This window comes from Vanellus vanellus (assembly GCF_965231255.1).
Source record: "Vanellus vanellus genome assembly, chromosome: 1".
Lineage (NCBI taxonomy): Eukaryota > Metazoa > Chordata > Aves > Charadriiformes > Charadriidae > Vanellus > Vanellus vanellus.
Window position 1 is genome coordinate 11,517,855 of NC_138905.1, and position 18,182 is coordinate 11,536,036.

The following is an 18,182-nucleotide window of genomic DNA, read 5'->3' on the forward strand; positions in this document are numbered from 1 at the left end:
CTCTTTGCAACAGTATTTGTAAACATACATTGGTGTGTTTAATATACCTTTAATGAATATAGTTTATTCATTAGTAAGCTTACTGCCTGACAGAAATCCTCTCTTTAGAAATATTGTATCACATTTCATATGACTTCTTTTCATGGGGTGTAGAGCCACCAATTTAGAAAAGCACTTATGAGTACGATTAACTGGTTTAAACTGATTAAAAGTTTTGCTGAATAGGGATGTCAGTGGTCTGACCAAGGTGGTAAAGTCACTGACAGATTTGGGGGTAGAGGCTGCAGCAATTTTGTCAGGTCACAAGTCCAAAGAAATGCATTGATTTATATTGTTATGGGGCTTGCGAATTCATAGAGGACCCTGAAACCTAAATGCTTTATCAGCTGCAAAGAGGTAAGAATTATTGTCTCCCATACAAAGCACCAGTATAGGTTAGGGGCAGACCTGCTGGGAAGTAGTTCTGAGGAGAAGGATCTGGGGGTCCTGGTAGACAGTAAATTATCCACGACCCAGCAATGTGCCCTTGTTGCCAAAAAGGCCAATGGCATCCTGGGCTGCATAGGGAAGAGTGTGGCCAGTAGGTCAAGGGAGGTCATTCTCCCCCTCTACTCTGCACTGGTGAGGCCACAACTGGAATACTGTGTCCAGTTCTGGGCTCCCCAGTTCAAGAGGGACAGGGAACTGCTGGAGCGAGTCCAGTGAAGGGCAACTAAGATGCTTAAGGGCTTGGAGCATCTGCCTTATGAGGAAAGGCTGAGAGAGCTGGGACTCTTCAGCCTGGAGAAGAGAAGGCTGAGGGGAGACCTTATTATGGCGTACAAGTATCTCAAGGGTGGGTTGAAGGAGGATGGAGCCAGGCTCTTGTCAATGGTTCCCAGTGACAGGACAAGGGGCAATGGGCACAAGTTAGAACACAGGAAGTTCCGTTCAAATACACGGAAAAACTTCTTTACGGTGAGGGTGACAGAGCAGTGGCACAGGCTGCCCAGGGAGGCTGTGGAGTCCCCTTCCCTGGAGATGTTCAAGACCCGCCTGGATGCAGTCCTGAGTAATGTGGTCTGGGCAATCCTGCTTTAGCAGGGGAGTTGGGCTAGATGGTCTCTAGAGGTCCCTTCCAACTCTGAAACTCTGTGATTCCATGACGTGCCTCAAGTGCCCTAAGCTCCAGTGCCCTAAATGCCACCAGGAACCACTGGCATAGGCTTCCACTGGGCCAAGTAGTCTGTACATCAGATGAGGAAATGGTATAGTGAAAAATAAAAATTCAAGCACGAAAGGAAATCCTTGTTTAAGTGAATGGCAGAGCTTCTAATGACTTCATGGAGCCACTTCTGGAAGTAAGAAACAAAGTTAACTTGAGAAAGTCTGTACTCAAGGCTTAATTACCCAGTAGGTCAAACTGGATCCGAAAGAGATAATTGAACAGTAACTATTTTAAAATGATAATTAACTTCTCATCATGCCTCAGGGAATTATTCCTCTTTCTTAAGTAAACATATATTTATAATTATCTACTTGATAAAGAGACAAGTATATAGTACCTGCTTACAGGGAATCTCAAGAGTTAGAAATTTAATTTGATATGTCTATAGAAAGTTAAATCTTCAGAGAGTAATATTATCTTAAAACTACTTTGAAAAAAAAAACAGATAAAAAAAACAGATAAACCTTTCAGCAAAACACATGGTGTGGCAATTTTCTCCTTAACCTTTACAAACAAGCCTATCAAATTCAATGTTGTGATCTCATTTCTCCAGTACCTGTTAACAACCTCACTTTGGAGATGGGCTGTCAAATGCTAACTTTCAACCTGTTCTTATTTTTATTGTTTCTTTTTTTCACAGTAGCAGAGGGCTAGAATGTAGACCTATGTACTAAATTTTGTACTGTGATGCCATTCATGTGCCTGAAACATGGACTGTTTTTACTTCAGCTCGACTTGCCCATTTGCAAGAGAACTTGAATTTTCTTTCCTGTGCACAATATCACAGTGTAAGCAGGATCTCTATTCCAGTGTTGACTTTCATAGGATTTATACCTACATCTTTAGCTGTTTTCAAATGTTTTTCCCCCTCTAATTCCCTTTGCACTCTTGGCTTGCTGATCTAGATTTTTCACATTTAGAAACATTACTTACAAAGCCATTAAGCAACAAAGGAGAAAGAATTAGTGACCGAACTAACAAAAAGCCCTTGGTCCTTCTAATTAACTGCATAGCTGCTACTGACTAACATTATTAATATTTGGGGGGGGGGGGGAGAAATAATGAGATATTTCCAGCTGATTAAATGAGGTGTAAAGCATGATTTATCAAAATTTATATGATACTCTGTATGACAATGAAATTTCATTGCTCACTATGGTCAATTAACTATTACCGTAGCAGTGTTCATCAATTTTAGATTGTCTCCCAACATATCTTTTTTTTGAAAAAGGCACAGAACATGTTAATATATTATATATTTGATTGTTTTTATAATATATGTGATTGATTAAAATAAGCTTTGGCAGAGGACAATTTTGTGAATATAAGTTTCTGTATAAGGGGCCACATAGTGTTTAGCTGAAATATGAATTTCCTTGTATTTTAAGTTCATTGTGGAACGGACCTAACTCATAAATACTAATGCTCACATTGCTGATCTTTTTTTAAGTGACCTCACGTATGAACATTAAGATCATGTTAGCAGGCAATAATGAATATTATTTTTCATGCACTCCCACCTTAATGTTACAATTCAAATAACTCATCATTGTATTTTTCCCATATAATCCTCTTAGAGCATCCATTTGGGAAGGGACATCTTTGTTACCTTTATAAGAGACTCACCTACTTCTGTTGACATCATTCTTGTTATTCTCATTGCAGTGTATTATAATTAGTAGAAACATCAAATTTATATGCTTGAATTTGTTTTTCTACAACTGGGAAGTGCAATTAAAGTGACATCTCAGAAATAAAGTATTTGTAGAAGATATTGGCTATGCAAGTAAACCAACAGTCATTGCATACAAATAATGCAGGGGGAAGAAGAGAGCATGACGAACTTAAATTCCCAAGGAAGGGGAGTGTTTCTTTAAATGTACTTTGTTGATTAGTTAAATGAAATGTTATTACGTTCTGCAATAGTTCAGCTTCCTTTTTGTAGTCACTGTTGTTTGTGTTAGGATATAACTTTGTAACACCAAATATGTTTTATCTTTGACAGCAACGATAGTGTTAAATGAACTCAACTGGACTGCAGCATTGGATGATGTATTCAAGCGGAACAGAGAAGAAGACCCCACTTTATTATGGCAGGTTTTTGGCAGTGCAACCGGCCTCGCTAGGTATTACCCAGGTAACCGAAGTCTCCTAAAGAACTGTCCTATGTCACATATTGCCTTAAAAACATTCTGAATTATTTACAAGCAATAAAAGATAACCAAAGATAACTTTCTTACAAAGGTGGGGTTTCTGTATATTAGAAGTAACTCAAAGACTGTGAAATTACTCTGCATAAAGCAAGTGTGAAGGGGAAAAAAATGGAAGTGAAATATGTAACGAGTATTTTTTACAGTAAGAGGAACAGAAGGTGATGTCCTTTGAAAAGCTGAACAGTTAAATATTATTTTTGTATTGTATTCTATGTGTTGTGTAGAGAATCAGTTGAATATTTGCCCGTGAGATTTTTGTACCTTTCTAGTTTTAAAAGTAGTTACTCGCTGACTAGACAGATAACCTTAGGGTCAAAGTCAGTGAAAAGGCACCTGCACCACGCTGTGCTTATGTCCTGCCTGCAGAATCCACAGTGTCTGGCAATTAAGGCTTTTCTGTTAGAGCTAAGGTAAATGAATACAACTTGATTATTTCAACCAGCCTCTGTTCCACCTCTTGAAGATTCTGTTACTGCATCACGGTAATTAATTTAAATAGATGTATATTTTACTGAATTTAGGTCGTCAGCAGCCTTGTTTTGATTTTTGATGTGTGCTAGCTAATGGAATGGCTTGTTTTATGGCAAGGCATACTGCCTGTGCTGCTGTTCTTCTCGTTAAGCGGTGCTGTTATCAATGACAGAATAACATGTCCACTACAGGAAAGACAGTTGTGTGCAGTGTCTTGTCTCTTGTCTTCAACTGGTTAAGGAAGACATCTGAGATCCTTTGAAATCCTCTCTTTTCTGTTTATATAAGGCTATTTGTGTTTCTGAGGGTGAGGGGGATTATTCTAAAGCTGTTACTGTATCGTTAGCACAATTGCTAGCACAGGCAGAGAAATCGCCTTAGGCTACTTTACAGGAAGAAATATTTCATAACGTTTGAATCTGTTTGTTTTGTCATGCTAGGTGCCGGTGAAATAAATACAGTGGGATGTTGCAGAAAAAATAATATTGAATATGCTAATTTTGTATCTCTCTTATTTCCAAGTGTTGTGTTTCAATGCTTTTGGGATCTATTAGTACTGTGTTTAGGGTCACCATTTGTCACCGCTTACTATATAGTGATGTCTTCCCAGTGCTGAAAGAGAACCGTTTCTTAAATACATCTCTGTGGCGATCTCTAGGAAATGAATTTTCAAGTGTAAGATTATCTTATATACTGAAAAATATATTCTTATGTCTAGCTAACCTGCCTCCTCCAGTTGTTTACCAACACAACACAGGAGCCTCAGAATCTCTATGTATTCTTCCTGAAGGCACCTCTGTAAAATGGGAGAAGCTTGTTTTCCCTGTTTTTCAGGTGGATATGTTGCTTGTATATACTCCATCTAAACACAAACTTATATTTAGTATAAAACTCAGATCCTCACACCTCCTGCTTATTCCATAGCTAAGTCTAGTGCTGTCAGAACTTCAAAAATTCCTGGGTAATTCCCTAATTCTTAAATTTTACACACACACAGAATAACCTGGAGCAGCCTGAGAGTGCTTAAGTTGTCTGTGCGTTGTACTGTGCACCTTCTCCTTCCCACTTCCTTCCATTTATAGCTCAAATCAGTAAACCCTTTGGGTTTTAGATTTTTAGAATGGGCCTTTGCACAAGTTTGTCCATCTTCCTCCTTTTGTAAACTCTTTGTCTCAGTTTGCAGAGGCCTATCTGACACACACAAATGTTCTGAAAATAAAATTAAGTTTCATATACTAGAATGGATATTTTTCACATCTGCTTTTTGAAAATGATATAAGTTGTAAAACCTTGTTTCCTTATATTGGCCTTAGGTAAGCCTGCTTCAAAGAGATTAATTTCTCCGTAGTGATGATATTTGTGAAAGTATTTGGAAGTCTCAAAACCCAAAATTAAAATGCGTAGATAAGTCTGCTCATTATTAGCTGAACCGTATCCACTCAGTCTGTCCCCCCTTAAAAAGAATCATTCTTTGGTACCTCTAAGCTAGAGGGTGTCTTCTTCCCTTAAAAAGAATCAGTCTTTGGTACCTCTAAGCTATAGAGGGTGTCTTCAATCACAGGTTTCCTGAGCTAATGTTTTTGTCTGATAGTATCCCACTGCCTTGAGTAATGGGCTAGATGGTACATCACTTCTGTCCTAAGTAGGCTCTCGGGCTGTCCTTGTCACCAGAGTAACCAGCAACACGAAAGAACCTTTCTACAAGCGACCCCAATGGTGGAAAGCATGTGTGAAATACTAGATTTTTTCTATTACATATATCTCCTTGTTTCCTACATATATTCTAGTTTTGCACTGTTGTACACATCCTCTAGCATCACGTGTATGATTTCATATAATTTTCAGCTGTGTTTTGTCTGCCTCTTCAGTACATATGTGTTCCCTTGTCTCTATGAAGAGGACAAGACAGCTTCCTACTTACTATGACCTAGGTGGAGACACATGGCATTTAAACCAGTTCCTTTCCTCAAACCTTCTTCTTTATACACTATAATAGATGATATTAGGCTTAAATATGATAGTAATTAGATGCAGTAGAATAAGAATAGGAAACTCTGTTTTACAAAAATAGCTAACAGCATCAGGTAGAGGAAGTAATGGTACCAAAGTGTTCACTTCCTTTAATGTTATGATGTAATTAGTCCATCAAATATCCCTTATGCAAAATGTCATTTTTGCTGAGGAGAAAACCACATTCTATGTGGTGGTACCTTTGGTTTTGTTTTGGAGAAGAAGAAAATAAGTAATCCAGGCAAACCGGATTTAGGAAGATACTTGGGAAGATGGATAGATCCAGATGTGCAGGAAAGCTAGGTATTAGAAATATATACAGAAACACACATATATGTTGATATTTCCAGTGATAGCAGAACCAGTGCCAGGCATAAAAAGGGAACTCTATGGCAACTCCTATGTTTACCTTACAGTGTGCCCCAGTAGAAACATTAGAGATTGCATTGAGGTCAACTTCTCTATCGATTAATGCATTACTTGCTTCATTTTGTTTATTAACTATTTTTCCCTAGAATATACCCAGTTCATCTCTCATTTGCAAACACCGAGACAGAAATGGCCAAAGATGCAGAATACATCCATGGGCTTCAAATTTTTATTTTTTTTTTTTTTTTTCACCTCTTTCAGTTAGGGTTTTAATCAGCTCGATTTAAAAAGTCAGTATGAGTCTCCTCATACTGAACTTTTTCTTCTTTAAATTATTTAAGAAAGTGTGTCTTGCCTAAAATAATTTTAAAGATTAGTGAGGGTACTTAGTGTCAACATTTTCATTAGTTTCAGTGGCAGCATATTTGTGAAGAGAAATGTTATGCTGTATTGCTGTGCTGGCAACCGTCCATTTTGATATGAAGATGCCAAGAGTAGCAACTTTGAGATTTCTATTAGCTATTCTGTGAGCTCTGAACAACTCAAGAGTAAGTAAACAATAGTTTAATAAAAGAGCTCAGAAGAATAAACACATAAATTGAATGGAACTTTTAGGAAAGATGTAATATATACTCATTCTTATATTTCAAGTTATATATCACAAATTAGTCTTTCTTTCAAGAGATGGTTTCAGTGTTGTGAGAATGCATTTTTACATACATTTCTGGAGTTGTATCAGAGTCAAAACAGGAATCTCTATCTCCAGGTGATGAAGATACCTGATAAAATTTGTAATTTATGAGGGAAGTGTACAAGAGGTGGAAGCAAGGACAGGTGACCTGATAGGAATACAGAGACACTGTCCAAACATATAGAAACATGCATAGAAATGCCAAAGCCCACTTGGAGTTGAATCTGGTGAGGTATATGAAGGACAAGAAGAAGAACTTCTACAGGAACATCAGCAGCAAAAGAAAGACTAAGGAAAATATGGACTTACTGCAGAATGTGGGCCTGCTGGTCCCTGCTGGGACAGGGAACTTGGTGACAAAAGGCACGGAAAAGGCCAAGGCACTCATTACAGCAAGTCTGTAGACGGTGCAGAACTGGGAGTGGCTCATACACAAGGTGGTTGTACTGCCATTCAGAGGCACCTCAACAGGCTGGAGAGTTGAATTGAAAGGAATCTCATGGAACGTTCAAAAGAGAGAAACACGAAGTCCCGCTTGTTGTAGAGGAATAAGTGCAGTACATGCAGGGCTGAGCAGCTGGAAAATAGCTTTACAGGAAAAAACCCTGGGGGTCCTGATGGATGAGTTGGACGTGGCCAACAACAGCCAGGGCTGCATTAGGCAGAGCATTTCGAGCCAGTAGAGGGAGGTAGTCTTTCCCCTTGACTTAGCACTGGTGAGATATCTGGAATGAAAGATCTAATTCTGGACTTCCCAGTACAAGAGAGTCAGGGACTTACTGAAAAACCACGAAGATGATTAAGGACTTGGAGGATCTGTCGTATGAGGAGAGGCTGAGAGAGCTAGCTTTCAGTCTAGAGAAGACGAGATTCAGAGGGATCTTGTAAGTTTATACAAATACCTAATGGGCAGGTGAGCAGTATCCATCATAGTACTTTTCCTTGTCACTCTGTATTTTCCTCCACTTCCAAAAGAAAACTTGAAAAAAACTCACTTAGAAATCTTAATATTGTCATTCAGAACAACAGCAACAACATCACGCGTGATTGTTTTCATGCAATGTCTAGTTGTGTTTGCAGTATCTGTCCATGTGGACTGTGTTAAAGAGGACCAGCACTGCTGGGCCAGTATGGAAGTGTACAACGGATGGATTAGCCAGGGCGAAGGTACTAATCCACAAGGAGAAAGCTTTTCTACTTAGCTCCAATCTTACTCTATTACTGTCGGTCCAGAAGTAACAGCGTACTCGGTGCTTGTTTTAGGAAGTAGGGTGTTATTTGTTTATTTGTTATTTTTTCTTCAACACAAGTAGTAATCTGTGGAAAAGGCAAGGTTAAAAAAGTTGGACATATTGAGATCTCCTGCTATATGCAGTGCTTGTGCTGGGGTCAGCTTCAGATGTCAGCCCGACAAGTCCGTATTGGCAAGGCAGCTCTGAGGTCAGGCCAGGAGGTCCCTGAGTCAGGGTCAGGATCAGCAAAGTACAACATGGTACACAGACCTCCACACGATGGAGCTCGGGCAAGAAGCAAGGTCTTGAGTTTAGGTGAAGCTCCCAAGCCAAGAGGCAGAGGGGCCCAAGAGATTTCTTGCAGCTTTTGTCCCTCTCCTCCTCCCACAACTCTCTAATCCCAGGTTACACGTCTTCACCATGTAAACGTGAGCTTGAACACAGGCACGAATTGCCCAGGAGGCTTCAGAGCCTGCTGGTGTATGTAGGGCCCTTCATTTTTAAGGAACAGACCGATTTTATCTGGAGAAGCAAGCATATTTGCGTGAGACCATAATTTATTCCATAATCTCTTCTAATTTCCCTTTATAATTTCCATTTCTCAAAGGAGAAATAATGTTTGCTGACACATAGTAGCACCAGACATCTTTCTGCTCAGAAACTAAATTGCATTTGTTGGCTTATTGACTGAGGATGAAAGGAAGATTCCATATGTTTTCTGTCTGCGTTCATCCGTCTGTGCAAAAACTAGGTACAGGGCAGGCAGCTGTTGTTTGCAAACATTTTGAAAATTACTGCACTGGATGTAATAAAGTTAGGTTGCACATACTTTGGATTCTTCATGATGAAAATTTTCTGTTCAAGTTACAATTGACCATTACACCTGTCATTAACACAGACTTACTGCTAACACATAAAAAAATGTGAACTGGTACAGGTTTAATACGCAATATATGGTTGCCCAAACTTTGGATTTTTTCTGAGCATTTCATCTAAATTTTTTTTGGCATTTAATGATTCTTAACAATAGTTAAAATACATTAAAATTTTTTAAATGATTTAACAGAAATTGTCAAGTCATTGAAATCAAATGGCTCAGACGCTTTGAGTTACTTTTTTTCACAGCCAACTGCAATGTCTCAGTCTTCACGTTAGAAGCATGCCATCACCAGAGGCCATTTGTGCTGGTAGCCTTCGCCTTGTAAGCGGTACGCGCAGAATCCTGTGTGACCGGTATGGAGGTAAATAGAGCCTTCTCGTGAAGCTGTAGGGGAGGGATTTATTTTCTTTAAGCTTTTGGTACTCGATTTCCATAGCAAGAGGATAAAATGTGATGTATGAGATCAAATTCAGTAAAATCAAATTCAACCTGCATTGAGATCTGCGAATTAAAAAAAAAAAAAAAAAGAAAAAAAGGGTAAAAATATGAACAGTTTTAAATACCCATGTGCCAGAATGTTCCTGAAATCAGAATTTCAGTTACGTTCTTTGTATCGACAAGCAGGCACAGAAAAGCCAGACCCAGACATAAGGGCATGTAGGGAATATGTATTGCCTTCTGTCAGACATGATACTGGTTTGGGTATGCTCCTGTCTGAGTTGCAGCCACAGGGACCCTGAGGCCATTATCCCGCCCCGCTGTCCAGTGCATGCTCAGAGGCTATGGTGAGTCATCTGGAAAACAAGGAATCCCGATTTACATGGTGGCATTTTGGAGAATTAGTTACAGCTTCTTTTCTTCTTTCCAACAGGAAATCACAGGCAGCTTTTCTAAATATCTCCCACATGTAACTTGTATGAGAAAACCCTTCCTGTTTCTTAATGTTCAGTTTGCAAACAGAATTTTAGCTGAGTTGTCTGCAGAAGGCAGGATAGGACTGGGCATATAAACAATTTCTTTTCCTTCCTTTTTGTTTTGTTCTGAGGGCTCTGTTGTCTTGAATGCATGTTTTCAATTCTAGTTTCTTTACAAAATCCACCAGGTTTATTGTAGAAGTTTCCACCCTTTGTATTGCAATGGAAGCTTTTCCCATTACTTATGTGTAACACAGGGGTTTTCACCACTACCACAAAGAAAGCTAAAAAGTATTTTGTGATTTTTTTTATTTTTTTTTTTTTTAAGAAAACCCTCCTGAAATTTGATATTATGGAATTCTGAAAGGCAAGTTTGTGGAAACAATAAACAAAATCAGAAGAGTTTCATTAGGAAACTGTGAGCCACCAAGTTTAAAATTTGGATTCTCTGTGTGATGGCAAGAGAGCACATATGATTATAAATGTTGAAGCACCTTCACAGTAGTACTAGTAGATGTACATCTTCCTGCCTAATCTTTGAGTTTAGACTTCTCATTCTAGAAATTAGTATTAGCTTTTAAGATGTCATTTTAAGAAGACACTTGCCTAATTCTAGTCCAGACTTAGGGTTTCAATAGGTTTTGATGCAAATCAAAAGCAGTAATCTGACAGCATTTTAGCAAGATCATTGAAATTATCAACTTGTTTCAATCCAATTGAAATTTGCAAAGGCATAAAATTGCAAATATCACGGCATAGTATTTTAATATCCAAAACTTTCAGCTTTAAAAGAAAAGGGAAATATGGTCATCCTCAGAGATAAGATACTCCAAACAGATACCTGAAATGGGTGAATATTCTGGAAAGATGTATCTCTTTCACCAGATATGGACTATCTAATACAGAATGTCTGATGCCTTTTAAAAGGTAAGAATAAATGACAATAATCACAGAATGATTGAGGTTGAAAGAAACCTTTGGAATTTACCTGGACTAACCCTCCTGCTCAAGCAGGACCACCTAGAATCTGTAATGCACATCAGGTTTGGGGTTTGTTTGTTTGCTTTTTTTATAATATTGTTTCCAAAGTGATTTTTCTTTGGTGGCAGGAGTTTGAAAAACTAAACTTTTTTTCTGTTGTTTTTGTTTTTTTTTTTTTTTTAATAACAATCTTGAATCTATTCCCTATGGGCTTGCACATGTACAACTTCATTAACTCTATGTAGACAGAAAGGTACTTTAATATAGATCAGACTGCAAATTTAATTTATAATTAACCACAAAGCAGTGGACAAGTCTGTTACACAAAAATAAATTAATTTAATTAAAGTAGTTTAATATGGTTTGGCAGGTATTAAGTTACTTACATTTTGTGAGGCATCTACCCAGCTAATTTTATTGCTAGGTTTTAGAAAGCAGCTATCTGAAATAACAATTTAATATCAAATTTTTGGCAGGCTACAAGGAAGTGTAGGTACAAACCAACCAGTTCCTTTTTTAATATTGAAATTCTTCTTAATTATAGAGGTAATGAGGATTATAATTGTTAATCAATGTTTCATTAAAATACTGCAACGGAAAGTATTATTTTCACTGTAGCAATTACTAATTAAAACAATTTAAAAAAACACTTTGTATTTACGTGCTTTTTGCCAGATACCGCCTCTCTCTTTTTTTTTTTTTTTTTTTGTAAGGCTAAGATTCTTGTAAAGGATGCATTTTGTTTTGGACTGCAGACAGCAGACATTTATTTGCAGTTAAATATGATATAGGAGGCTTTCTAGTTATAGCAATAAATACACTTAAGAAAGTTTGGCTGCAAAGGATTACTCAAATGAAAACACGCTCTTGATTTAGATGAATGTTTATTAAAAAAACTGTTTGATCAGCAACACCGACTCAGCTGTCTCGGGGAAGTATACTAAATAAAATTTGCCAAAGTAATACTAGAAAGAGTAGCATTGATGTGGATAGTTTCAGATTTCAGTTAGTGGGGTTCGTATAGCAATTACACCAGCACCATGATGCAGGAAGAGATTCAGCATCTTTTATGAAGAAATGTGTAACCTCGACTCGGTGTGACAGCATTTGGTCTGCAGTGTGCTGCGGGTGGGAATGTGCCACACTTGATCAAGATCCGAAAAGTTGATGCAGTTCATAACAAAAATAAAAGTGAAAAAGAAATGCTCTCCTGTCCCCAGACGTTCCAAATCTTCCCACTTCCATCTGGAGATTTAACAAGGGCCTGTGGGAAATTAAATTTAAAACTTTCTTTCCCAATGTGGTATGTCTGGCAACTTCCACTCTCCCAAAATGCTGCATAGCTCTGTGACTTCTTTCTGTTGTGTTGTTTTGTTTTGCTGTGTTTTGTTTGGTTTTGTTGCATAGCGGAAAAAGCAGCCTCCAGCCTGCAGCTCTGTGGCCCTTCTCTTATACACATAACCTAGATAGACGAATTTGCCATCTTTCTTTGGCCTTACCCATGTTAGAGAAGAAGGGTGGGAGATGAAAGGAAAAGGGTAGAGGGGGGCTTTGTTGTGGCTGTGCCCAGGCTCATATAACTAAAAGAAAGCCAGAAAATGTGCTACAGCGTCAGCTGCTTAAGTGAACATTGGGAACTTCATACTCATGAAGAGAAATAGTATTTCCGAGACTTTGCCAGACTTTCAGGTGTACTAGACGTGAAGTAGCATTTTGAGATGTTGGCAGTCCTGTTATTTCTGGAGATATGACTCTGTTTACTTGAGAAGCATTGGATTCAAGCTGCGAAGTCTCTGTGGAGTTAAAGTCCTTCTTAGCTAAAGGAGTAGATTCTGAACAAGATCGCAGTGTTGGAACTGAGTGCCTATGTGTTCTTAACTCATATTTTAAACATATCTGAGCATGTCTTGATCATGCATACAGGTGTTTATTAAACTCGTCTGCTGCCTCACTTTTAAAGGTATACCTGTACTCGTAAACAGAACAAGCCAGAGTTTTATTGGCCTTGTTTAGAGAGTTCCATGTGACTGAAGGGACGACGCACGCTGGCAGCCTTTCCCAACGGACAGCGCTGAACCCTGTTTTGTTTCTTCTGCACTACCAGGTTCTCCAGCCCTGTCCTAGGAGGCTTCGTGTTCTCAAACAGCCCTAGATTATTTTATGCTCTACTGCAGGGCATATAAATACACTGCACGGCATATAACAGAGCTTAATTTTCATCCCCAAATCATCTTCTGTTTTAAAAGTAGTAAAAATATCACTGTCCTCATTTTGCAGAGAAAAGAAACAGGTATAGAGAGATAAAAAGACTTCTTCAGTGATCCTCTGAATGTTAGGGATTCAAGCCAGGAATATGTGTAATACCAAGGGTTTTTTTTAAGATCCAGTGTGCTATTATATTCATTATATTCATTAACTCATACTTAAATTCATAGTATTGTTTAAACATCAGGAGGTGTGTTAATCTTCTCAGGATCTTCATAATATCAGCGCTGAAAAGTACAGCGATAAGAACTCTTGTATGCTTTCCCTTTTTTGTCTCTAAAGTCTTAAGAATACTTAAGCTAAAAATATGGATAAGAAGAGTTAGTATTATCTCCTCCCTTTCATTAAAAACAAACAAACAAACAAAAAAACCAAACAAACAAAAGAAACCAACAAAAACCCCACCTCTTGAACCTATTTCCAGCTATCAGTGAAGCAGCTCTCACTCAGCTACTGAAGCATTCCCTGCTTAGACAAATTAATAATGGAAGGACTTTAAAAATCAATTTCTAATAAAATAAAATGGTATCTCTCCAAATGAAGGACTTGCTGTGCACAGCTGCTCTTGTGTTAACCATTAATGGTAAGCAATAGTGTTGCAGCCATGAGATTGAACTCTCCAAAGAAAGTCATTACTGAAGCAGATACTAAGAGACTAGAAAGCCTAAAAAATCCATACAAAATGAATCAAAAGCCTTGAAAAACTGAGAACTTCACCTTTTTTTTTTTTTTGCAAAGAGTTTTATATTTTATAGCTGTCAGTTCCTGTTAATGACTCAACATTTAAAGGAGCCTTTAAAGTAAAAAAAAAAAAAAAGCAAAACAAAATAAACCCCAAAACTTTCCTGGTAATGCAGCTTACAAATTATCAATTAGTGCAATTAGTGTGTAAGTTGGATAGTTTTACTATTTACACTGAAACAAGCCTTTTTTGAGCATTGTTCAATTCTTTTTTTTTTTTTTTTTTTGACATCAGTTAGGAAAGGACATGGACTGAGATGATTTGTATCTAACCATACTCATGATAGGGAAAAATCTTACAATACATTTAATTGTGGCTCATTTTTCGAAACTGATGATCTGAATGTTGTAGTTGTCCAAGCAGATCCACCCAGTTACAGGACAATGTGTTATTTCCAGTGAGTTAATAAGATCGCAGCCAGCAGGCCACCATACCTGCATGCTGAAGTTCATACCCTCTCTGTGTTTTCATGACACCAGTTGAAAGCTTCAGAATTTGCTCTTGTAGGAGAAAAACAACAACAACAACAAAAACCCACAAAAACAAGCCACAAAACACCTTGTTGCTTCTGTACCTCTTCTCAAGGGCTGATAGTCCAGCCCCTCTGGGGGGGATGGTAGCTAGTCCAGATAAAACCAATGTTAGCAACGCATTTATTGAGAATTCAATTCAGTTTATACATGTGGAAGCAGAAATATTTGCCTCTGAACTAAGATAACCCAGAGCCATTTGCAGGGTTAGTTTTAAGTTGCAGACTGCAGTATGTGTTACGCGTTCGAATAGCTTTTGTTTCTTTTGGCATATTGGGAACAATAACGCAACATATTTCTTTGCATATGGACTGTTCCCCTATAAAACTCATTGCTGAACTGATTTGGGATGAAACTGAGCCCAGTATTGCCCATAACCACATAGGCAATACAGTCTGAAATACAAATTCCGTGAGATGATTGACCTCTCTTTTCTGTGTGGTGATGGTGCTATAAAAGTTACAGAGGACATTGCACAGAGCTGTCTATGGGGGACAGATTTTAGCTGAAGATAATTTGAGCTTTTGGCAGTTTTAAGTCAATTTCTGAGTAAAATAGTTAAGAAGTGACTGCATTCAGTCTTGACTGAACATCTGTGGTAGCACGGAGTTGGTCAGGATCACTGTCTGTCTCAGGGGGATAGTACTAATCAGTTATTAATCCAAGGCATCGGAATGATGTAATATCCTGAGTTCTAAGTATAGCGGTGCAAAACACTTTATGATGATTGTTGTTCGGGGCTCTTAAAGTTATGGCTGTTTATTGTTTTTAGCTACCATGTCTCATCACTTTTCTCCTTTTACTGAAAAATACCTAAGTAGTTCTGCAAAGGTGCTGCTGCTATGCTGCTACACCAAAATTCACATGACTTTCTGAGTTGTAGGCTGAGGAATACAGCATTTCCCAACTACTGTGTGGGCTATCGCATACCTGAATGCAGACTTGTCCACATAAGTTCACTAAAAGATGAGAGAAAATGAGAAATGAATCTAAGGGCCAAGTATAAGCTGTACCTTGCACCTCAAACTTGGCTTTGGACTTCATTGACTCTGGCACAGGGAACCGAGTAGTCTGTATTTATGGATCTGTTCAATATCCACATGGATCTTTTCTTGAGAGATAGCAAGGTAAAAATAAACTTTAACAAATACTTGTTTGCCTAACCTAGTAAATGCTATACTGAGGCTGACTACCTAGGAACCCTCTGAGATGGAAAGGTCATGAAGTTTGAGTCAGAATAAGACGGTGCTTTCTGGGATTTGATGATTGGCATTTGTTACCTGTTTTACTATCAGCTTTTAGCCTCTTTCCCCAGATACGCTACAGGCATGTAAAGCTGTTAATAATTCATCTGTGGCTCTCTGTTTCTTGCACACACATACCTCACCACTAGAGCAGGGTAGAGGTAACTGAGGTCTCATTCAGCAGGACTTTCTGGAAGGGGTCTCCCATGACACTCCCCTATGCCTCTGGGTTCACCTCATGAATTAAAAATGGACAGATGTAGCTAAGGTCTTTTTTCCCGAGGAATACTTTCATTTAGGCTTTACCCTGTGACAGCCCCTGTACTGCATGAATTGGTTTTGCATGTAATCAAGAAAACTGAGGATTTCCACTCTACATGTGCAGAAGTAACAGAAGAGCATGACTCACTGCTGCTTGAAGTCTGGCCAGGCCTGCATCTCCGTAATGCAAACAGCAGAAGTGGGAGGGATATCAAATCCAATGAATAATTTATATAATATCAAATCTAACCATATGCCAAACAAGAAAATCATCAAAGGAGAACACGACCAAAGCTTAATGTATGCAACAAAGAACTGTGTAGTGTTGACATAGTTTAAAGGTATCAGTATGCAGCAACGCAACACGATAAGGCTGACTTCTTCGAGACGTTTGGTGATCCAGGTTCCAAGGCATTTGACTAAAATGCATGTTTTAAAAAATAGGCTATATAAATAAAACTGTAAATCTCAAAATCCTTGATCTTCCATTTTATTTTTTTTTTTTTTTTTTAGGAAAATGTGTAATCACCTTTTTGTGTATTTCATTTTGCTTTCATCTTAGACCATGTAACGGCTTTTGTCAGTAAGATGTAAGCCAGTTTCCCCAAATGGCTTTATAGTGTGTTCAGTTTTGGGCCCCTCACTACAAGAAGGACATTGAGGTGTTGGAGCGTGTCCAGAGAAGGGCTACAAAGCTGGTGAAGGGTCTGGAGGACAAACCTTATGAGGAACGACTGAGGGATCTGGGGTTGTTTAGCCTGGAGAAGAGGAGGCTGAGGGGAGACCTTATCACCCTCTACAACTACCTGAAAGGAGGTTTTAGAGAGATGGGAGCTGACCTCTTCTCCCTGGCGACAAGTGATAGGACAAGAGGAAACGGGTTCAAGTTATGTCAGGGCAGGTTTAGATTGGATATTAGGAAGCATTTTTTCACTGAAAGGGTTATTAAACATTGGAATAAGCTGCCCAGAGAGGTGGTGGATTCACCATCCCTGGAGGTGTTTAAGAAAAGGGTAGATGAGGTGCTTAGGGACATGGTTTAGGAGTGGTGGTGTTTTTATCAGGGTAGGTTAATGGTTGGACTTGATGATCTTAAAGGTCCCTTCCAACCTCACTGATTCTATGATTCTATGATTCTATGATTCTGTATACGGACCAAGGCAACAAAGGTCTTTTTCGGTGGTCTCCATCCCTTCTAAATATTTCCTGTATAATTATGAAGACATAATTACTTATTTTTGCATAGAGAACGTTTATCATCTTTTAAAAAATGATTTTTAAAAGGTGAAATGAAGGTAAATTAAAATTAGATCATTGAAGGTCAGAAGTACTAAGGGAATTTCAGTTTCCTAGTAACAGCAATTTCAATAAGATCCTTAAATACTCAGAAGGTTACCAAAACCAGTGAATAGATTTTAGACCATTCAAAGCCATCTAAAATTAAAAGTGTTAATCCAGAGAGATCTTAGGGTAAATGGGTAATTTAGCTGTGTTAATTCTTGAGCTTGAAGAGGGAATTCAGCACTTCTTTGGTGTGAATGAAGATTTAGATACTAAGGTCTGAGTCCTTATTTACGTTTAGCCATGCACAGACTTACTACTAGAGTACGTAAACTGTTGTAGAAAATATCCTAAAGATCAATAGAACTAGCTTTCTCAGTAAACATTATATTTCTTTATTAGTCTTTGTATGATCCAGCACCCACTAATATCTGATGAAAAAGAGTAAATCCAGAAAAATTTCCTCACATGGAAACTTAAGCATGTAGGCGCTTGTTATATTTTTCTCAGCAGAAGATAACATATTAATTAGGAAAAAGAAACTTACTGACCTTTGGCACGGAAAATACTGGTTTAACGGCATGGTGAGCAATAAATGTTTTAAAGACCTTCTCCAGATCTCTCGGAAGCTGCTGACAATCTTTCCAGAACCGTGCGTAGTGCAAGGGCCAAGCTAGTGCAAGAGAAGCAGAATGTAGCTGTTGTGTCCACCACTCTGCTGTCTCCCAAAATGAAAACTGTGGTACCATTCACAGTAATCTCCAAAAGGCTTAGATAGGCCGTAAGGAATGCCCTGAGTGCTTTATTCACAGTTCCTTTTGTGAGCTAAGGGTATAACTGGGCCATTGCAATAGTTCATAGTCTAGTTCTGGTGAATGTCTTCCATTCCAT

General features: G+C 38.3%; 1 protein-coding gene across 5 annotated transcripts in view; it reads left to right on the forward strand.

Moving 5' to 3' along the window:
- CACNA2D1 (calcium voltage-gated channel auxiliary subunit alpha2delta 1) overlaps positions 1-18,182 on the forward strand; it is a 437,732-nt gene that overhangs the window by 304,806 nt on the left and 114,744 nt on the right. For all 5 annotated transcript variants that reach the window (XM_082498408.1, XM_082498409.1, XM_082498410.1 and 2 more), the window contains exon 7: positions 3,213-3,344. In XM_082498408.1, coding sequence (XP_082354534.1) covers positions 3,213-3,344 — 132 coding nt within the window. The remainder of the gene's footprint in view (positions 1-3,212; positions 3,345-18,182) is intronic.